This window comes from Pollicipes pollicipes, unplaced genomic scaffold (assembly GCF_011947565.3).
Source record: "Pollicipes pollicipes isolate AB1234 unplaced genomic scaffold, Ppol_2.1 Scaffold_3447;HRSCAF=4054_pilon_pilon_pilon, whole genome shotgun sequence".
Classification (NCBI taxonomy): Eukaryota; Metazoa; Arthropoda; class Thecostraca; order Pollicipedomorpha; family Pollicipedidae; genus Pollicipes; species Pollicipes pollicipes.
Window position 1 is genome coordinate 31,190,831 of NW_023596297.1, and position 18,540 is coordinate 31,209,370.

Genomic DNA, 18,540 nt, shown 5'->3' on the forward strand with positions numbered 1-18,540 from the left:
CACTCCCGCCCGGATCGAGGGCGGTGTCGCAGATGGCGGTCGGTTTTGCATACGTCATCGCGAAAGAGCGATCGCTTTGGATCAGGTGCACCGTCTCATTCATCACATGGAAAAAGATGCGTGATAACGGAACGCGCGATGCAGATAAGTGTTCTTTTTAGGAAGCCTCGCGTCCGCATTCGTTTACACGCGCTTCGGTGGGGGGGGGGGGGGCAAATTGACCACCCTTTCATCCGAGCGAAAGGCATCTAGCCGGCCACCCGGGCGCGTGCTAACATCTCCGGAACATTGACGCCGGAACCATTGATGGGTAGGCAGCTTTTGCGTCGTTTCTTTCCAAGGACACGCTATGCAAATGCTCGTCGGTTCTTCGTGTGGCAGGAGTTATGCGAAAGTTTGTTGCAAATAGCTGTTTTCCATTTGCCTCCGACAATCCGTCGCTCTGATCTAAGCTATTTTCATTGAGTTTGTTAACCATTAATTGTTATGAGTGGGGACCGTATCTACGGAGTCATGTTAGTGTGATCTAATCATATCAGTCGATTTTCTATGGCTTACAGTCCATGGAGCGTCATAACAACATTGTTGACAACAGATTGGGAGTAGCTGCGTTTTAACGAACTCTGAAGGTGAAGGTGAGCAACGTGACGATAACTGTTCACCAAGCTGGAAGTTCCTAACCTCAGCTTACTCCAACGGACGTAACAAGGCATGGACCACGTCACCACGTGTTTGGCGACCATGTGTTTGGAGGCGATCCAGCGCGAAAACCAGCTAATGAGCTCCGCCTTATGCCATTGAGCTCCGAAAATTTCCAGGTAAGCCAGGCCGATATTTCCAAGACATGGCCCACAGTAAGAGCGTGGAAATATCAAGGCGAGGGCGAAGAGCAAGCTGGGTTTCTCCGAGGCCGTGCTCCTGGTTCGTCAGTCACATTTTCAGCGTTTTGGAAGACGGATCTAATCCTTATCAGAGATCATATCAAGGTCGTTCGAGGCACTGGCTGGCTCACAAACTCCTCTGTCACACCGAGCAGGCAGTGGCCGTGGGGCCCCCGCTAATCATCATCTTGATAGCGTTCATACTGGAAAACGATTAGCCGTCTGGTAATGGCTTGGCATCCACGCACTCAGACGGTGAGCACAAAAAGCAAAAAACCGAACAATCGTATCGCCGTATGCCATCGCCGGTGGTCACAAGCTCACCTGGCACGCCTGCACCTCACATGGGTGTTCCTTTAGGGCGGCGGCTCGCGCCGCAGCTCCCGCCCTTCCTCGTTAGCTCAAGCGTCTTCCAGCAGGGCAACAAATGGCCAGCAGCATCCTGCGGAGAACACGTCAAACCAAGCCGTTCCACCAGAGCGCCAGCGCGGTGAGTGGCACCCAGGTTCGCCGCCGACAAAAAGCCAAGTGCCGTCGATGTCATCGCGACAGCGCCGCGCGTCTCGAAACGGACATCGACGCGTCGCCCCGGCCGCCAGCCTCGCGGGCCCGGCTCTGATACTGGCTATCAAAGCGCCGTTGGTATGCGACGCGCGGCATTGCAGGCCACCGCTCCTCACGGTGGATCTGACGTTTGATGGCCTTCGATACGCAAATGAGCCGCGCACTGTGCGGGGCTTGAGCGCGCTGTGCTGTGCTGTGCTGGCGGCCGGACGACTGCGCGAGGTAAGCCGACTGGGAAGACGCTACGCCGCTCCGGCCGGGCCGGACACTGGTGCACGACGTCGGCGGCTTTTCCGCGTCGGATCCCGTTACAGAGGAATCTGCGGGGGCGCAGACAGGCGAAGCCAGATTACGCCCGCTGCTGGAGATCCCGCGCCGGGTGGACGACACCAGGCCCCTGATTTACGAAAAAGCCGCGCGTTGGGCGTTTGACATCGAACAGGATGTGAAGCCGCCACCAGCGCGCTTTGAGGGCGTATTTTTACTCCTCCGCTGACGCATTCCGCTCGGCTTGGCTCGGCCGACCTTGATCAGCCACGTCCTGTGCCTCGATCGAGTCGCCTGCCGAGTGGCTGGCACAGAGCTCCTGTCTGTTGGCTTCGGGGGCGGCGACGCCATTGTGCCGTGCAGGCTGCGGACTTGGAGTGCCGGAGCTCACGAAAGACCCAGGAGACTGAAGCTTAGGATTGACCGAAGCCATGAGTCAAACCACTTCTGGGGTTGGTGGGGTTATCCCCCGAAACGCTTGGCAGATTGGGCTGTTTTGTGTGCTCCACGACAGAAAACGGCATCAGAACAAAACTGCACTAACAGCATGCGAGGCGAGGTTGCGTCGTTGTCCGCAGCCGGAGTGAAGTCGTCGGACAGGGTCCAACTGGGTATGTCTGCCGCCAGTGTCACTTTGCAGTGTACACGGCAAGTCCGCCGGAACGCTGGTGTGATTCTGCCGGCTTTAACTTGGCTGATGTGTTGTCATGTAAGCCGTGCACTGTGCGTATGTTTGGTATTTCTTGCTGCTGAATGGCCTGCCGACCCGAATCATGCGTCTTGTCCCCCGCGGCTGTACTTTCGATGTTGACGGATTCTCTCGTTTCAACTGCACTTTTATATCCACACATACACACACACCTGAACACACACACACACACACACACACACACACACACACACACACACACACACACACACACACACACACACACACACACACACACACACACACACACACACACACACACACACACACAACACACACACACACACACACACACACACACACACACACACACACACACACACACACACACACACACACACACACACACACACACACACACACACACACACACACACACACACACACACACACACACACACACACACACCACACACACACACACACACACACACACACACACACCACACACACACACACACACACACACACACACACACACACACACACACACACATTTGCACCAGACGATGAGAGTCTGTCTTACCAGTGGCATGTCGCAAAGTAATAGTTGCGCGAGGTGTTTGTTTTGTGGGTTGATGATGGATGCCATATTTCTAATATACAATGTTACAAGTGTGTTGAGGCGTTTACAGCATGTAGCAAGCCCTAGTATGGTTAATAACAAGCGAATTTCTGATGAGTGCAGCGTTGCGGTGCGTAGGCGCACGTGCCTTCGTTACCTCCTCTCGTAAGCGCATAGTTGAACGCCGGCTGAGCCTTGTTGTAATCGGCGTGTTTTTCGTGGGAGTGCGATGAAAACTAGAATGGTATGCATGTTCTGTGCGTGACGGCATGTTTCCAGTGTAGTCATTTCCTTGAAACTGGGCATAAAGCTGATCGAAACGCTTCTAAATAAATTTACTGAGGTAATATTGTATATCGATACACCGAAAACAACAAACATGCCATACGAAACTCGAACAAACGGTCCAAGTCATAAACGATGCATTTGTCTATTTGTCTCGTCCAGGCACCGGATTCAACCCCGCTGAAATGTTCGGCATTCACCGGTCATGACCACAAATCGTTCCGGTGTCCCCTCGTTGTGTATTCCAATGGGAAAAGACAATAGACGTCTTTCATTACAAACCACAGTGTCGGATTAATTCACATCCATTTTTCTCATGAAAACCATTTTATTGAGAAAGGCTGCATTAGATCTGCAATTTAACCCACGTAACGCCTCATCTTGCGAAAAACCTTGCCTCCCCGCGAGTATGCCACCAGTTGTCAGCTACACATAACATCTACATCGAGTAACCGCGGGTCAGACCGATCCCGCGATAAATGAAAAAACCTGCGTGTTTTAATGTGACGGAGATATCGAGAAACATTACTGCCGTAGAAAGTCACAGTATGACTACTCATGCAGGTCGCGACCAGGGAGCAAACAGACTTGCATTCATGTCATGGCGGTCATCAGGCATCACATCACTGTGCGCAAGGGTTGGCCACAACGCATAGATGACATACATTGCTGACATAGTCGGTGGAAGGAGAAGCTATTAGATGGTAGGTGCTGTGCAGCAGATGTTCCGAAATGCCTGGGCCATGTTCTCGGAGGTCTCCGGTTCAGCTGCCTTGAAGTGAGGCTCCGTTAGAGGGTAAGCACCATACATCAGATTTTCCGGAATGTGTGAGTCATGTTCTCGGGGGTCTCCGGTTCAGCTGCCTTGCAGTGAGGTTCCATTAGGGGGTAACTACCGCGTATCAGATTTTCTGGAATGTGTGAGCCATGTTCTCGGAGGTTTCTTGTTCAGCTGCGTTATCGCGAGGTTCGGGAAGGCTCAGGGTCTCCCCGGTGACCATATCGGAGGCTGTGTCACCCCTTCGGTCATTCTGGCGAGGCTTGAAACGGCTCTGGGCTTCCCTGGTGACCACATCGGAGACCACATTGACCACATTGCCTCCTCCCCTCGCTCTCCTGGTCGCTCTGGCGAGGCTCGCTGAGCCAGCGCGTCGGTGGCGGGATCAGGAGTGTTTCCGCTATGTGGCGCCACCGTCCGGGGCGACCGCAAGCCAGGCCCTACCAGGTCACGGTCAGGGCCTCGTTGGTGATTTTGCGAGGCGTGCGCCTGCGTGCAGGCGTCGGCCGGCGGCCTGTGGGCAGTGAAAGTGCTCCAGCAGCCGCGTGACTGTTGCGGGCGCCGCGCTTCAAACCACTGGCGGTCGTCGGGTCGGGGCGGTTGCGGTTGCTTGGTTCAGCGCACGGAATCAAGTGAGGTCATGGATTTGCAGGCCCGACCGCACCGTGCCGCCACCCAGCCATTGCGCACACACATAGTGCTGCCACCTCCAGGGCGCTGTCAAACTACGACTTCTGCCACGCGTCATCCGTGGAAAAGACTCCAGTGACGACATCTACCGCCTACGCGTTATTCCTTTCCCTGCTCGGCCCTTGCATCTCCAGTTTTCAAGGCATCGGAAAATGGAAGAACATGACTGATGTGCCGTCCTTTGGCCGCGCTCGTCCCGTGCTGTCGTCAAAAGGCGCTACATCGTATTCATGCGAAGGTCATTATGCGGTCCAGCTGGCGCAGGGCTCAGGTGTCGCATTCAGCCGATCACGGACCGACAGCGGCGGTTCGTGGTCAGCTAGTTAGCCGTGGCTGTCATCACTGCTCGTTACGTAACGGAGTTTGGATGCCGAATAAGAAGACCTGGATGTTAGGTAACCGGCCGGCTAATTAAGCGCATTCCGGCTCAGCAAGCACGAAAACGTTGACCCTGAAACATCAATGGTAGTGAACGTCTTCGTAGGCAACAAACTGGCTACCTCAGCTCAGCACTAGAAGCGAGACATTTCCTTCGGGAATAAATTGTCATTCTCTGGTTTCCTGTAACACTCAATAGCATGGCTCTTTGGTGGCAAAACTGCTGTTGCCTCGTTACCTGGTGGTCTCGTCATCTTCCAGGGTTGCGCCTGATCACCACATGTCTAAGCCTTTCTTCGGCCACAAACATGCTGTATGGCTTGCGACACCGTCACCGGTCAAAAACTCTCTTTTGATGTATGTATACACGTCAATCGCTCCGTCACAAAAGGTAGCATGCATATCACCCGGGTACGCAGACCACCTGAGTACCTGAACCATTCCGAAGACCGAGCACAGGAATCGATGCACGTACATATATGTCTCGCCCTTTACGGCGTCGGTGCACCGGGGTGGCAATACACGGTACCTACTCCGCCTTGCTACAAACCACCAAAACACTTCACTTGGCTCGCGGCCTCCACATACCAGAGATCTCGGCTAATGACATCACGCAGCTGATTCTACCGACAGGGAAGCATGGGAGATGCCACACCAAGCACCGCATGAGGTCTCTGTGTCACGCGGAGCTCTGACTGACTCAGCTTAGCCAGCCGACGGCGAAAAACAGCCATCTGACAACACACACCGGAGAAGCAGCCAGCGCCTCCACGCCGTTACACGCCGAGATGGCCCGGTCCACGACAGGCCTGGCGACGAATTAATCAGCCGTCACTCCGGTGGCGAAGTAGTCTGATAACCGCAGCCGCTACCGCCGAACCACACATGAGGCCGGGTGTCGGCGGCGGCGTGAAACATTCCTCCCACATCCGAGCACTGACATCCATGACATGAAGGAGGGACACAGCTCGCGGACGTATTATTCGAAAGCCGCGAGGCGCTGGAAGTGCCATCTATCGCCAGTCACGGCAGGCAGAATTTCAAGCAAGCCCGTCATGTTATCGGCGTTCACGGGATGCAGGCCACGCAAGCCCGCCACATCTGCCATCTATTGACACTCACAGCAGGGAGAAGTCCACGCAAGCTCGCTGCACAGACTGTCATCTATCGGTGCTCAGAGTAGGCAGAAGTCCAGACAGGCTCGCCGCCGTGTCTGCAACAGCTTGACGTGGTTGTAGACTTTGAGCGCGGGCCCGAGCTTCAGGCCAAGGCCTCGCAGCACGTCCATCCTGGCCAGCATCAGCAGCGCCGGTCCGTCCACCTCCTGTGGGAGACGGCACGAGGTGACGCTTTCAAACGGCGGTGTGCATAGCTCCAGTCATCACAGTCAGACGCTGTATCCGAGACCACCGCGGACCACGCCACCGACAGTGGCACGAGCTGAACGGCAGCCGCCTTCATCCCATTAACACAGCCGCCTGTCGCGTCTGACCGCCTGGCACTCAGCCGGCACCGGAGGGGGGCCTCCCTCTGACTGCTGCCCCGCGCTCGCTGACACCGTACGAGCGGCGCACCCGCTGGCCGCCAGCACCGGACGAGCGGCGCGCCCCGCGGCCAACAGCACCGGCGCGCCGGCCGGCTACGCTGGCGGTGCACTCACGTGCTTGCGGAAGGCGTCGGCGTGTTGGGCGAAGCCGTGACGGCTGAAGTAAGCGGCCACCTCGGCGGTGCTCCAGCCGGAAGCGTCCGGTACGCTGGGGTCCACCGGCGCGTCCAACAGCTGCAGCGGCCAGTCCAGCCGGACCGCCACCGCAACCGGCGCCGGCTTCGGCGCCGGCTTCGGCGGCGGTTTTTGCGCCGGCTTCTGCACCGGCTTCTGCGCCGGCTTCTGCACCGATTTCGGCGCCGGCTTTTGAGCCAACTTTAGTGCTGGCTTCGGCGCGGTTTTCTGCGCTACCTTCGGTTGCGACGCCGCCACCGCCGCCGGCTTCGCCAGCAGCTCACGGGCAGGCGGCGATTGTGGCTTCCAAGCTGAAGTCAAGGGGTCAAGTCAAGGTTGAGGTCAAGTGCCGACGGTGACGTGCTGACATCTCGCTGTGCGCACGCACCAGATGCCAACGCTTGCTGATGGCGTTTTAACGGGCAGCGAGACCTGTTTCAGTACATCACGGATTACCAATCCTAACTTTTCCTGGTTATCACAACGGGCTGACCTTCGACCTGTCGCGGCTGACCATCGATCCGTCGCAAGTTCCACACGACCTTTCCGCACTCCAGGTCCCTCAGAGAAAGAGAGACACAAAGCTGGCACTTATCACAACCGTCACCAGCCTCGCCTTGGCAAAAGGCCTGCCGGAAGGTGGCCAGACGTTCCTCGGTGCACGCCTACCCCCTCCCACTCCGGCCCCCCCACACACACCCCACCCCAAGAGCGCTCTAAAACCGTCCAAAACCGCTCCAGAACCGCTCTAAACTAGCTCTGGTGAGCTGGTCCGCTTCCACTCTCAAACAGCATCCACGGCTCCACGTGCTCCCTCTCGTCGCCCGAGCCGCAGCGTCGCGCGGCCTCACCTAGCTTGGCGGGCCGGCCGGGACCGGGCTTGCCACCGCGACACTGCAGACACATCCACTCGCCGACCGGCTTTCGCCGCACCACCGGCCGGTGGCACACCATGTGGTACGCCTCGTCGCACTTGTCGCAGAATATCAGCTCCTGCGGCAGACGCCGGTGAGCTGGGCCGCCTGCGCGGGACACTCTAACGACGGGGTGTGCGGGGTGAACGGAACACTGGCCGTGCAGAGCGCACACAGTGGGCGGGGTGTTGGTCGTGCAGAGCGCACACGGTGTGCGGAGTGCTGGACGTGCGAAGCACACACAGTGGGCGGGGTACGGGGTGCTGGACGTGCAGAGCGCACACGGTGGGCGGGGTACGGGGTGCTGGACGTGCAGAGCACACACAGTGGGCGGGGTACGGGGTGCTGGACGTGCAGAGCACACACAGTGGGCGGGGTACGGGGTGCTGGACGTGCAGAGCACACACAGTGGGCGGGGTACGGGGTGCTGGACGTGCAGAGCATATACAGTGGGCGGGGTACGGGGTGCTGGACGTGCAGAGCATACACAGTGGGCGGGGTACGGGGTGCTGGACGTGCAGAGCACACAGGGTGCGCGAATGCTGCGGCCAGGCGGCGGCGGCGTGTCAGTAGTCTTTCATAAGAAGAGGAGTGCCCACGACATCGCAACACGGCAAGGCAAGGCAGCACAGGTCCCGGGTACGGTGTCATGTCTCCTCCGAGAAACTTCGTTTGCGAATGCTAAGCACATTTTGCTTTGTCTCATGCGAAGAGAATATGCAAGTAAGTTTAATTTCAGCCCCGTGAATCCCGACGCCTAAGAAACTGTGTATTCAATGTATCTTTTGGCCGAACATAGTGATCAAAATGAGTGACGATTGACAAGGTCGCGGCTTCCTGTTGACGGAAGTCGTGTCCTTTTACGGAAACCTGTAATGGCAAACGTCGCTGCCGTTACAACTTCTCGCGCTATCAATTTGCCTTTGAAAGTTAAGCGTTTGCGTATGCTTTGGGAGGTCTTACACATCGTCAGAAAATCAAACTGCGCATACGCAGAGATCTGTGGAATGGTACGACGCTCAAAAATATCGTGTTCATGGTGTCTGGTTATCACGGGGATAGCACGCATCCGCATCTGGTTTAAAAATTAGGTGTGAGCTGTGCGAAAATGCATGGAATGAACAAAGCCTATGTCGGGGAAGTCCAAATACCCTGTTCGTCTGAGCTTTACTGAGCACGTGCGTGACGCGAGCAACCGGACAGAAAAGTCCCCTTTCGGAGACCATTTTTCTTGACCAACACTTGAAGGCTGGAATACAGGCGGGTACAGAACCTTCTAGAACTCTTTAATATTAAGAGCACAGGACCAACAAGGAAAATTACTGAATCTGCTCTTATAAGAAGTCGGCGACTGGGCCTCAACGTGCAAAGATTACCATGGCTGATCTAGCGAATACGATCAGTGCCTCGGTGCGTGATGCGTGTTTAATTAAAATCGTGTCTGCAGCCACGGGTTTACAGAAAAGCATTCACAGAAACAATGAGTCGGAGCTATCTATATCATTCCCGGAATACTGGTAGCCTGTCAAAACTATGACTCGCTGTCTAAAAAAAATCCAGCTGGCTAGGCCCGTAGGTTTGAAATTACTGTTCGTAGTACCTTGCACCTATTGATGTACTATTTAGTCGGGATGTCAATGCATCTCCATGTTTCAGTTTGCCGTCCATGACACCAAAATAATGCGAATAGTAATGCTGGTATGTATGGTAATGTCACTCGCAGGTGCACTGATAATGATGATGGCGAATTTATCACGCTGATTATCCTGGTCATATGGCGCCTAGCAGCTGCACCAACTGACAAAAACGCAACATCACAATGCACAAGAGCATCGCCAACAGGAACGGATTGGAGAGCTATGGGCGTCTCTGGTCCGGCACATATGACGGGGCCCCTTCGTCGCACACTCACCCCACCCACGTCCCGGCAGAGCTTGCAGGTCTTGCAGTCCATGCATGTCCACGGGTGATTTTGCACGACCTTGGCCAGGCGTCTGCTGTATCCCAAGCAGCTCGGGTGCGCTGGAGAGCACAAGCACAAGGTGAGCACAGACCGGTACTGAGTCAGTGACTAAAAACACGACCCGCTGCGATCGGACGATGGACGAGCAGGAGGACACGACCCTCATTCGTCCTATGGCAGTACCCAATCGAGAAAATCAGTACTGCGGTTCAGGTACCCTACATGGAACTCCCGGTAGGAGATCCAATAGTGCGGCGTCACGTGGGTTTTGTTTCTAGAGCAAGAATAGCAACCGCTTCTGTTCGGCCACCGTCATGGCCCTTAGAAACAAGTCAGCGGAGGCTAACCATGTCGAGGATAGAGCACGGGGCTTTCCGATCGCAAATCCGTCGGGCAGCACCGCCGGCGCAGCCGCGCCGCCAGCTCCGGTTGAGCTGACACAGTGTCTGACACAGAGCCGCCCGCACACAGCACCATGTAATACACAGCAGTCAGCTCTGTCGCTGCTTCAAATCTCGGCTGTTAAGGTGGCAGAGGGCGGGCCGCGGCGGCAGCAGAGCGACCCATACCAGAGCGCCGCCGACCTCGAGTGACATCATCGCGCCACTCATCTTGAATTACCCCTTTAGCTTTGGATCAGGTCACTAGCCTGCTGACCTGAGCTCAGGTCGCCAGTCAGCCACTTCAAAATCGGTAAATGGCCTTGACCAAACTTCAGGTCAAATCGCAGCCCACCAACCACAGATCTATGGGGTCAGGTTAACAACCCACCTGCCATTGGGGTAAGGTTGACATCCCACTCACCTGGCGTCTGGCACTGACGACACACCAGCACCACCTCATGTTTGGTCTGCTTGTGACAGAAGTTGCACACACGCCTGGCCGGGGCGGTCGTGGAGGCGGTAGCGGTGACGGTGGACGTGGAGGTTGCAGTGGCGGCGGCGGTGGCCGCGGCAGGGGCAGCAGCGACGGCGGCGGCAGCGGACGAGCTAAGAGCGCTCATCACCATCTTCTTTGCTCGCTTGGCCGCCGGCTGGTCGGTTTGCGTCGGGCGCGTCTCGCTCGGGTCGAAGATCACCTTGGTTTTCTGCGGGAAAACGAAAACAGACCCGTCAATTGGGGCATTTTCGGAGACCGGTGCAGTTTCAACAGGGAGCCCGAGCAGCGGCCAGCGGTGGGCTAGCTGGAAACAGTCGATGGTACCCGACCGCACGCCCCCAATATTGATCGATATCACATGGTGTCGAGACAATCCACGGGCTATGAGGGTCAAACAACGGATGATTTGCGGAGAAGATCCCGGGCCAACCACGGTCAACGGACGATTGGGGGAGAATCACGACTCAACTTAGATTCGCGTCATTTTTTTGCGAATTTCGGGGAGCTGCGGCCTTCGGAAACAAAAATCGCAGATATCAGGTCCCAAGTGTTTCAACCAGTACGACATCACAGCGAAGAAGTCTGCAAGGACTCAGCTTCAGCACGTGCGCGTCATTAGCGTCGGATCGCTGCGGACGTGCGGGACCAACTGATGGGGCGGGGGGGGGGGGGGGGAGAGAGGGGAGCAACTCAGATAACGCAAACCGCCGAGCCGACGTGGTTCGTCAGCCCGGACGAAACGTTCCACAGCTTGCGCCCCATCAGCTTGTGTTTGCATTAGTTAACGTGATTCGGTGTGAAGGACATGGCGGCATTGCGTCTCCGTTATTCCAGGCCCCGCGGTAGCAACAACGCGCGATCAATGTCGTGGAAAAGCACATGAATCAGGCTACCTAGTGTCACTCATGGCGTACGTGAAGGAACGGCAATTTGCGAGGGCCACTTGTTACGGAATAGCTCATTTCCTGTCCGAGTTTCGTATCAGTTGAAATCTATTAAAGAAGCAGATAGCGTAGACCGCCGCGTGCTGATGCATTGCAAACGAGTTTTAGTCCTTGTTTGAGTCGGTTGGTGGTCATATACAAGACACGATGACTCGAGGCTTATTTACCTACAAAAAATTGACTATATCAAAAAAGACCCGCATATTTTAGACAGCAATGCTCCGTTGGGGGACTGAACGCACGCTGAAATGCTGACTGACATTTCTGTAAAACAACGAACCGGTCACGGATCATTAGGCGTTCGGCAAAGGACTATAATCCGTAATTTTGTCACGTTATTTTGGTATGTATTGCGTCTTTTATTTAAATGAGTCTCAAGTCAACATATGTTTTATGTTATTGCGAATTTGTCAGTTGAGTAGAGACGGATAAAGCAAAAATGAGAAACGACCAGTGAAATCAACGAATTGGGTTATGTTTCCAAAAAGAGATTCCTGAGGAACTGCTTATCCGTGACAGCACATTTGTGTCCTGTGTTTATACATGTTACTTACAGGACACATCGCCATCAACCCGGGCCGCCCGCATCACATCCGGACATATCACTACACCAATGGTGATGTAATCGAGAGGATGGATGTACGCGTGCACGCGAACTAGCAGGACTACCTTCACCCGCGCCTCATCCTCCACATCGTCAAAGGCCCAAATGCCAATGGAGGACCTCGTTTTGCTGCACTGGAGAAGGCAGCAGTCACCAAACACCAAGACACTGGAGAAGGCAGCAGCCACCAAACACCAAGACACTGGAGAAGGTAGCAGTCACCAAACACCAAGACACTGGGGAAGGCAGCAGGCACCAAACACCAAGACAGCTCAGGCAGCTGTTCACCGTTATGCTGCAGGCACGCGGCGTGCCAAATCCCATGCGCCTTTGGGAGGCCACCAGAACAGCACGACCAGGGATCACCTGTGCTGGGTCCAGGCCGAGAATCCTAACAAGACATCGTTAACAGCAGCCAGACCTACAAGGCACTGGTCAGGCTCGAGAACAGGCTCACTGTCATGGGAGCAGCCGGTCATATCGCCTTCGGTCTCCCGAGCCACCGTAGCACGAGAACTATCGCCTGGCAGCAGAGTTTGTCCTGCAACACTCGGACCCGCAAGGCACCCCGAGCCACCGCAGCACGAGAACTATCGCCTGTCAGTGGAGTTTGTCCTGCAAGACTCGGCCTCGCAAGACACCCCGAGTCACCGTAGCACGAGAACTATCGCCTGTCAGCGGAGTTTGTCCTGCAAGACTCGGACTCGCAAGACGCAGCAATTTCAATTGACGAAACTGAGGAATTTTGCATAGCTGACGTTCTCGGCGACTGTGACCAACGGTAAGTACTGCCGACACGCACATACCTTGGGTGGGTATCTGCGGGCATCAGTTCGGCTCTCTGCGTGGCACTCTTTAAACACACTGTTTCATGCCCCACTCCTTTTCGGTTTAGACCTCAGTGCACGTGTTTCTCGGGCTGGTTTTCACGGCACCGAGCGCTTTGCTGTTGGCCCCGAACACACCTACGGTCAGGCAGCGCCGACATCGCTTAGTGATTTACAGACGGTACAGCAGCATACACCGTGTGGTTCGCTATACGTTTTATCTGCTCTGGTTGTCGATAGCGGTCCTTAAGAACGTCCAAAAGCGGGCGGATTCATGGTTACAGCGTATTAGCGCATGACCGAATCCGAAAATGGAGTCACGTCTTTGCTAATTCGGTCGCCCGTTTCCTCCCTGCCTGAATTAGTTGGTCTCGTGCTACTACAATGCCGCACCGAGATCTGGCCCCGTATTCATGATGATCTCAAACAAGTACGGCCATTTCACCATAGCTCAAGAATGGCTTCCGCGAACGGCAGCCTCATTCGTAAGAGCGGGAGTGCTCGGACGTGTCACGCCATGCAATTGCGATATTAGAATTCCTCTGGCACAAACTTTTCCGCAGCGGAGAACTCTATACCGGTGTTTTTATTTCGGAAACCAATTCATCCCTACGACAGACGTCAATTTTCACCTCGGGATTCTCAAGATCATAGGGGTGTTACTTAAAAGAGGAGTGGCAATGTTCCCCGGCGAGATACGATCGATACCATAGCGATATCGCTATTGTGAAGAGGGTGCTCAATGAGTCTTTCATCCCGCGTGGCTCACTCTTTAGAAAACGGGCACTCATTTTTGAAAGGGTGCTCATTTTCTGTCAAGAACCCTGTCCATCTCACCAAGTCCCATTTTGTACCACTGTAAAAAATTGGATAGTGGATCGCGCGGTATAAAAGATGGGATGTGCCTTGTAAATCGCAGACCTACGGCAGGTTACAGTCAGACCATCGATTCAGCGTAGTCAATTTCAAGGAAATCATTTAATCTGATGGAACAACGGAAAGTTAGACGAAGCCATACATCTCTGAGATGCTTTCTTAGGCAACGCAACAATTGAATGGCCTGATTTCATTGACCTAGGGTCAGATATGAAGGTCAGACCAGGGCCAAAATTAACCTGCTGTCCTTCTCTAGGGCTCGCTGTTTAGGGTAGTTTCTGGTGCTCGTTTATAATTTAGTGATAACATGAACCGCATTTGGTATCTCCCATGGATTTCTTGTAGGTCAGAAAAGGCTGCTGACCTAAAATGACCCAAGTCATCATTTCGTGTTTAGGAACAAACTGCCTAGCTTAATATTTCTCGTTCATTCAAATCCAAAACTCAAGGCGGTCTTCCATGATTTTGGTCACCATGACCTGAAGGTTAAACAAGGTCACTGACCTCGAATGATTGTGACCTTTTCTTCCAACAAGTTTGTAGGTTCTGGGGACACTTTGGAGACCAACTTGGAGTTTGACCTTGTCTTACATTTTTCACCCGAAGGTCATGACCTAGGAGGCCAAAAATTTGACCTGAGAGTTCACGTACAGGTTAACACACCCTGTGAACTTGGTGTCTGTAGCTCTCTCAGTTCCTGAAATCTCAGGGGGGTCAAATTGACATCCACCCCACCCGAGCCAAGGGCATCCAACCAGCCACCCGGTCGCGTGTTAATATCCAGGGACGTTATCTTAGTAACCCTGTTTCTCACCAACATTTCTCTTCATCTGCAACAGCATGAGTGCATCTTCATGTCACACGTTTTTCGTCCCTCACTCTGCTCAAGACCACAGCGATGGCAGAAAATGCGCCAATTCTCCGTCCCGAAAGGCCTCTTCTGCATCATTTGAAGGTTTCGCTTCCATGAAGTAGGCATTCTGCACCCATGTTGTGTCACATGTCCGTTTCACAGCCTTAGAGCATTTTACAGTTGTACCAGTCCCAGAGCTGGCGTATGATGGGCAGGTCAGCTGGCAGCTAGCCAGCGAGGATCAACCAAGACTCGGGCCGGCGGCACCACGTTGTAAGGCTAACCCTCCGCACGAAGTGTGCGTGGCTAGTTTTGCTCAACAAGTGCTCCAAACCCAAAACCACTCGTGCCAACCGGACTGAACCGGATTGCTAATAAAACCAAATGGATTACTAATGGAAACGCTGCCTTCAGTACTGTTCTGTAGGAATCAGACAGGCTGTTCCCAACTCATGGACATAGTGCGAGAGATTAGAAACAATATTTTAATGATGCACTCGCACAGCAGTCCAGCATTTCGCGAAAGTCTTCGGGCCATACGCAATGGCAAACTGACATCCGATGACGTCACTTCTTAGCTGAGTACCAATGTTCTAATGATCATACATATCTCCCGCCAACTGTTTTAATGTTCTGACGTGCAAAAAGTTGTACCCTAGATTTATCACTACGACTACCTGTACGCCCGCATTGCTGCGGGTCGATAATATTCTGCCCGTAGTACGACGCGCAAAAAGATAACCTGGATGGAGCCAGAGGTGAAAATTTTTCGGTGCTGAAAACGGAAAATGAACGCCCAAAATAGTAGCATTTGGTTATCTCAGTCCCTTATGTTAATGTATACGGACATTGTTTTCGAGTATACGCGAAAATAAAGCCCAGAAAGCAGGAGCACAAGGTCTGGTAGGGGGAGGGGAGGGCATATGGCTCACAAGGGGTTTCGCGATGGTGAAAGGGCCCCCTCTCCAACGAGATAACCAGATAGGGCCCATTGGGTTTACAGGGGGCGCGATTTTTATTGTTTTGTTCTGCGTTCCCTTCGTTAACTTTAAAAGAAGTCATAAGCTGCCGGAAGATACCATACTACTTGCATTTTGAAGTCAACGGACTACAGCAAGCAGCCATTAAAAACTGCATGGAATAATCTACCGGCGCTATTCACTGTACAATGGTTGAGTGAAATAACAGATAGGACTCTAAGACTTTGTGATATATTCGCCTGGGTTCCTTTCAACCTTCTGTTATCATCAATTATGGAGGAAAATGTTGTAACATTCGTTTTAACCTGCGCGCTTGCAAGTCTTGAAACAAACAAAACGCCTAAACCCGGCGTTGCAGTCTCCCCAGCCGCGTGGAGTCTGCTCTGTGGCTAATATCGGGCGACGGCTAGGGGGCGTACGAAAACTATGATGCATCTGAACTCAGTACCTTTGAGTGCCTTAAGAGCACCAATTCGTACATTTGGAAGGCAGCCCGAGCATGTTCTTCGCCTTTGCGATTTGTATATTGATGATAGGAAAGGATTAGCATTTACAGCATCGCGAACTGGTGCTGAAATGTGGTGGTCGAGCTGAGTGAAGGTAGGATCTACACTTTCGTGTTGCTGCAACTGCCTATCTGTTCGGAGGACAAGCTCAAAATTATAAATGTGAAATATACGCCGGTCCCAAGCCTACTTGTAATTTTTGGTACGGCTTTAATTGCAAAAGACTGTTCCAAGGTTCAAACAGACAGGGAATAGACCGCCCGTTGTTGCTGGTCTGACCGACATGGACCCGCATTGTCCAGTATTCCCCAATGGGTGTAACAGGTACTCTCAACTGACATTTGAGGCTAGGGTTTTTATGGCAACGTACACATATATGGCCAACGCTAAATTTTAAAATCCAACGCCCCCGCCACCCTCACTCCCAGGCCTCACTAGAATCCGTGCCGCTGGGGGCACGCGCCTGCGTTGAACCTCTTTACCTTCCCCAATAACTGAACTCCTGTGCCTACACACGTTAATTTGGCAGCGGTGCGTTTAAGCGAATGCGGCGCAAGTCGTCTGTTCGTAGCATTTCCTTGTACCCTGTACCTACGGTTGTTTTATCTCTGGTTCTTGCCCGATGCGAAACAGCGAACAGTAAGCGCACGTTATTTGCTGACGATTTGAAAACATAAGCGTAGCGCGTGTGATCCGCATTCCAGCATGTAGAAAGTTACACGGAGCTGACCTTATTCGCCACCCAATCGGTGCTAACTCACGCCAAGCTTAAAGAAACCCGATCAAATACAATGACACGGGAAGGCCCTGAAACACCGGGGACACACATCTATACAGTCAGGACGGAAGCATTGCAGGGCGTAATCCACAACATGCCATCACATATGTGTTTTTGGTGCTTGGGAACATGCAAAGACGAACTTTGCGCTTGAATCTAGGCCCTAGGAATGGGGAGATCGGAATGGTAATATTGTTACCATGCGCGCATGAAACCAAAACTGGGACACGACGTACCTTTACTCTTTTTCCGTTGTCATTGATGGCATCGTTTCCATCTGAAGTCCCCTCTGATGTAGGTGATTCTGTCCGGTTTACCATCATCTCCTGTTTTTGTTTTTTCGATGTCTGGAGAGCGAAAACATTGACGCCCGCTTTCAGCAGGTGCCCGGCGTTCACTTCACGTTGAAGCGCGACGGCCAAAGGCGCGGTGGTGTATTGATTATGTGCCTTGTCTTTGAAGTATTTTTCCACCTCGGCCAAGGTCACTGTCCTTGCATTTTTATCAAGTGCTAACGATTTGACCGCTTCGTGGATGGCAGCACTAGCCCGATCAGAATTCAGGATAAAGGCACCTCCGTACATGGATATCCCTTGAATATTATCGTTGACGCGTATCCAGTTTCTGATGTCTCTGTAGCTCACAGAACCCTTGTAGTCCACCCGAACAATCTTGTGTTCATCTGTCATTTGCTCCAATGTGTCGTTAGCAGCTTCAACATCCACTCCGAATTGCTTGCTGAGAACATAGGCAATGCGGTACCGATCTGGACGAGCTTTGCGCTGCTTCAGCTGGTCAATGGCGGTCAAAATGTAATCCTTGACACACTGTCGATTTTTCAAACTTGCCACTGTCTTTGCCGAAGCCATAAGTTCACCAGGCAACACGAAACACCACAGCGCGCCCCTCACCAGCCACCTCACGCCATGCTAGAAAAATACCCCACCTTCGTACAGGCCTGATGGAAATGCATTGTGGGTAGAGGTGAAGTAGTAGGAGCAAGTAAAAGAAATAGGGTGTTGGCCAAATGGTGCACTGAGAGATACTCCCTGGAGTTTACTTTGATCTATCTCATAGCTGTAATTCCATAATAGCGGAACAGCTCGCTTGAGTTTTAGAATGTAGGTTTTATTTTATGAAAAGTTTTGATTTTTTTAAAAGATATCTTCGTAATCATTTTTCAACCACTTCCCATGTAGGCGAACGTGGCGACGGAGGCGTGGGGAGGGGAAGCGAGCTAATAGACGAGCAGCTGTAAATTCCCTGACGCATTTTACCAGATCGGCTGTGCATTCCCCTGTAAGCGTTGTCTTAGGTTTTGTTCCAGTTCCGTAGTAATGAGTTTGGTGCTGAGCGATAACGCAAGTGACGTCTTACTTACCCAGTCCTCTGTTCGGTAATCTATGGCTGACGATGAAGGATTTTTATTGCTAGTGGACGATTGTGGTCATCCCCGTGGGGCCTTCGTCATACCTTACACGAGAGCATTGCACATTATTTAAAACGCTAACATTTTGCCGGTCATGCTTGCAATTTAAACAAGGGTAATAGTGCTGTCGTATTATATTTCCGAAATCCT

At 53.1% G+C, this 18,540-nt stretch overlaps 1 protein-coding gene across 2 annotated transcripts; it reads right to left on the bottom strand.

Annotated features, from left to right (window-relative positions):
- Nucleotides 1-5,468: 5,468 nt before the first annotated feature.
- Nucleotides 5,469-17,888, bottom strand: LOC119091202 (histone acetyltransferase KAT6A). Of its 2 annotated transcripts, XR_005093372.1 has the most exons (7): nucleotides 17,198-17,888; nucleotides 10,519-10,801; nucleotides 9,664-9,773; nucleotides 7,689-7,830; nucleotides 6,778-7,148; nucleotides 6,240-6,441; nucleotides 5,469-5,926 (listed from the first exon to the last, which is right to left on the bottom strand). XR_005093372.1 is itself a non-coding variant. In XM_037213852.1 (6 exons), the coding sequence occupies exons 1-6, from the start codon at nucleotides 17,828-17,830 to the stop codon at nucleotides 6,292-6,294; spliced, it is 1,689 nt and encodes a 562-aa protein (XP_037069747.1). In that variant the 5' UTR covers nucleotides 17,831-17,888; the 3' UTR covers nucleotides 5,469-6,291. The 2 variants fall into 2 exon arrangements, 1 of the variants encoding a protein (XP_037069747.1); XM_037213852.1 differs by having other exon boundaries at nucleotides 5,469-6,441.
- Nucleotides 17,889-18,540: the final 652 nt, after the last annotated feature.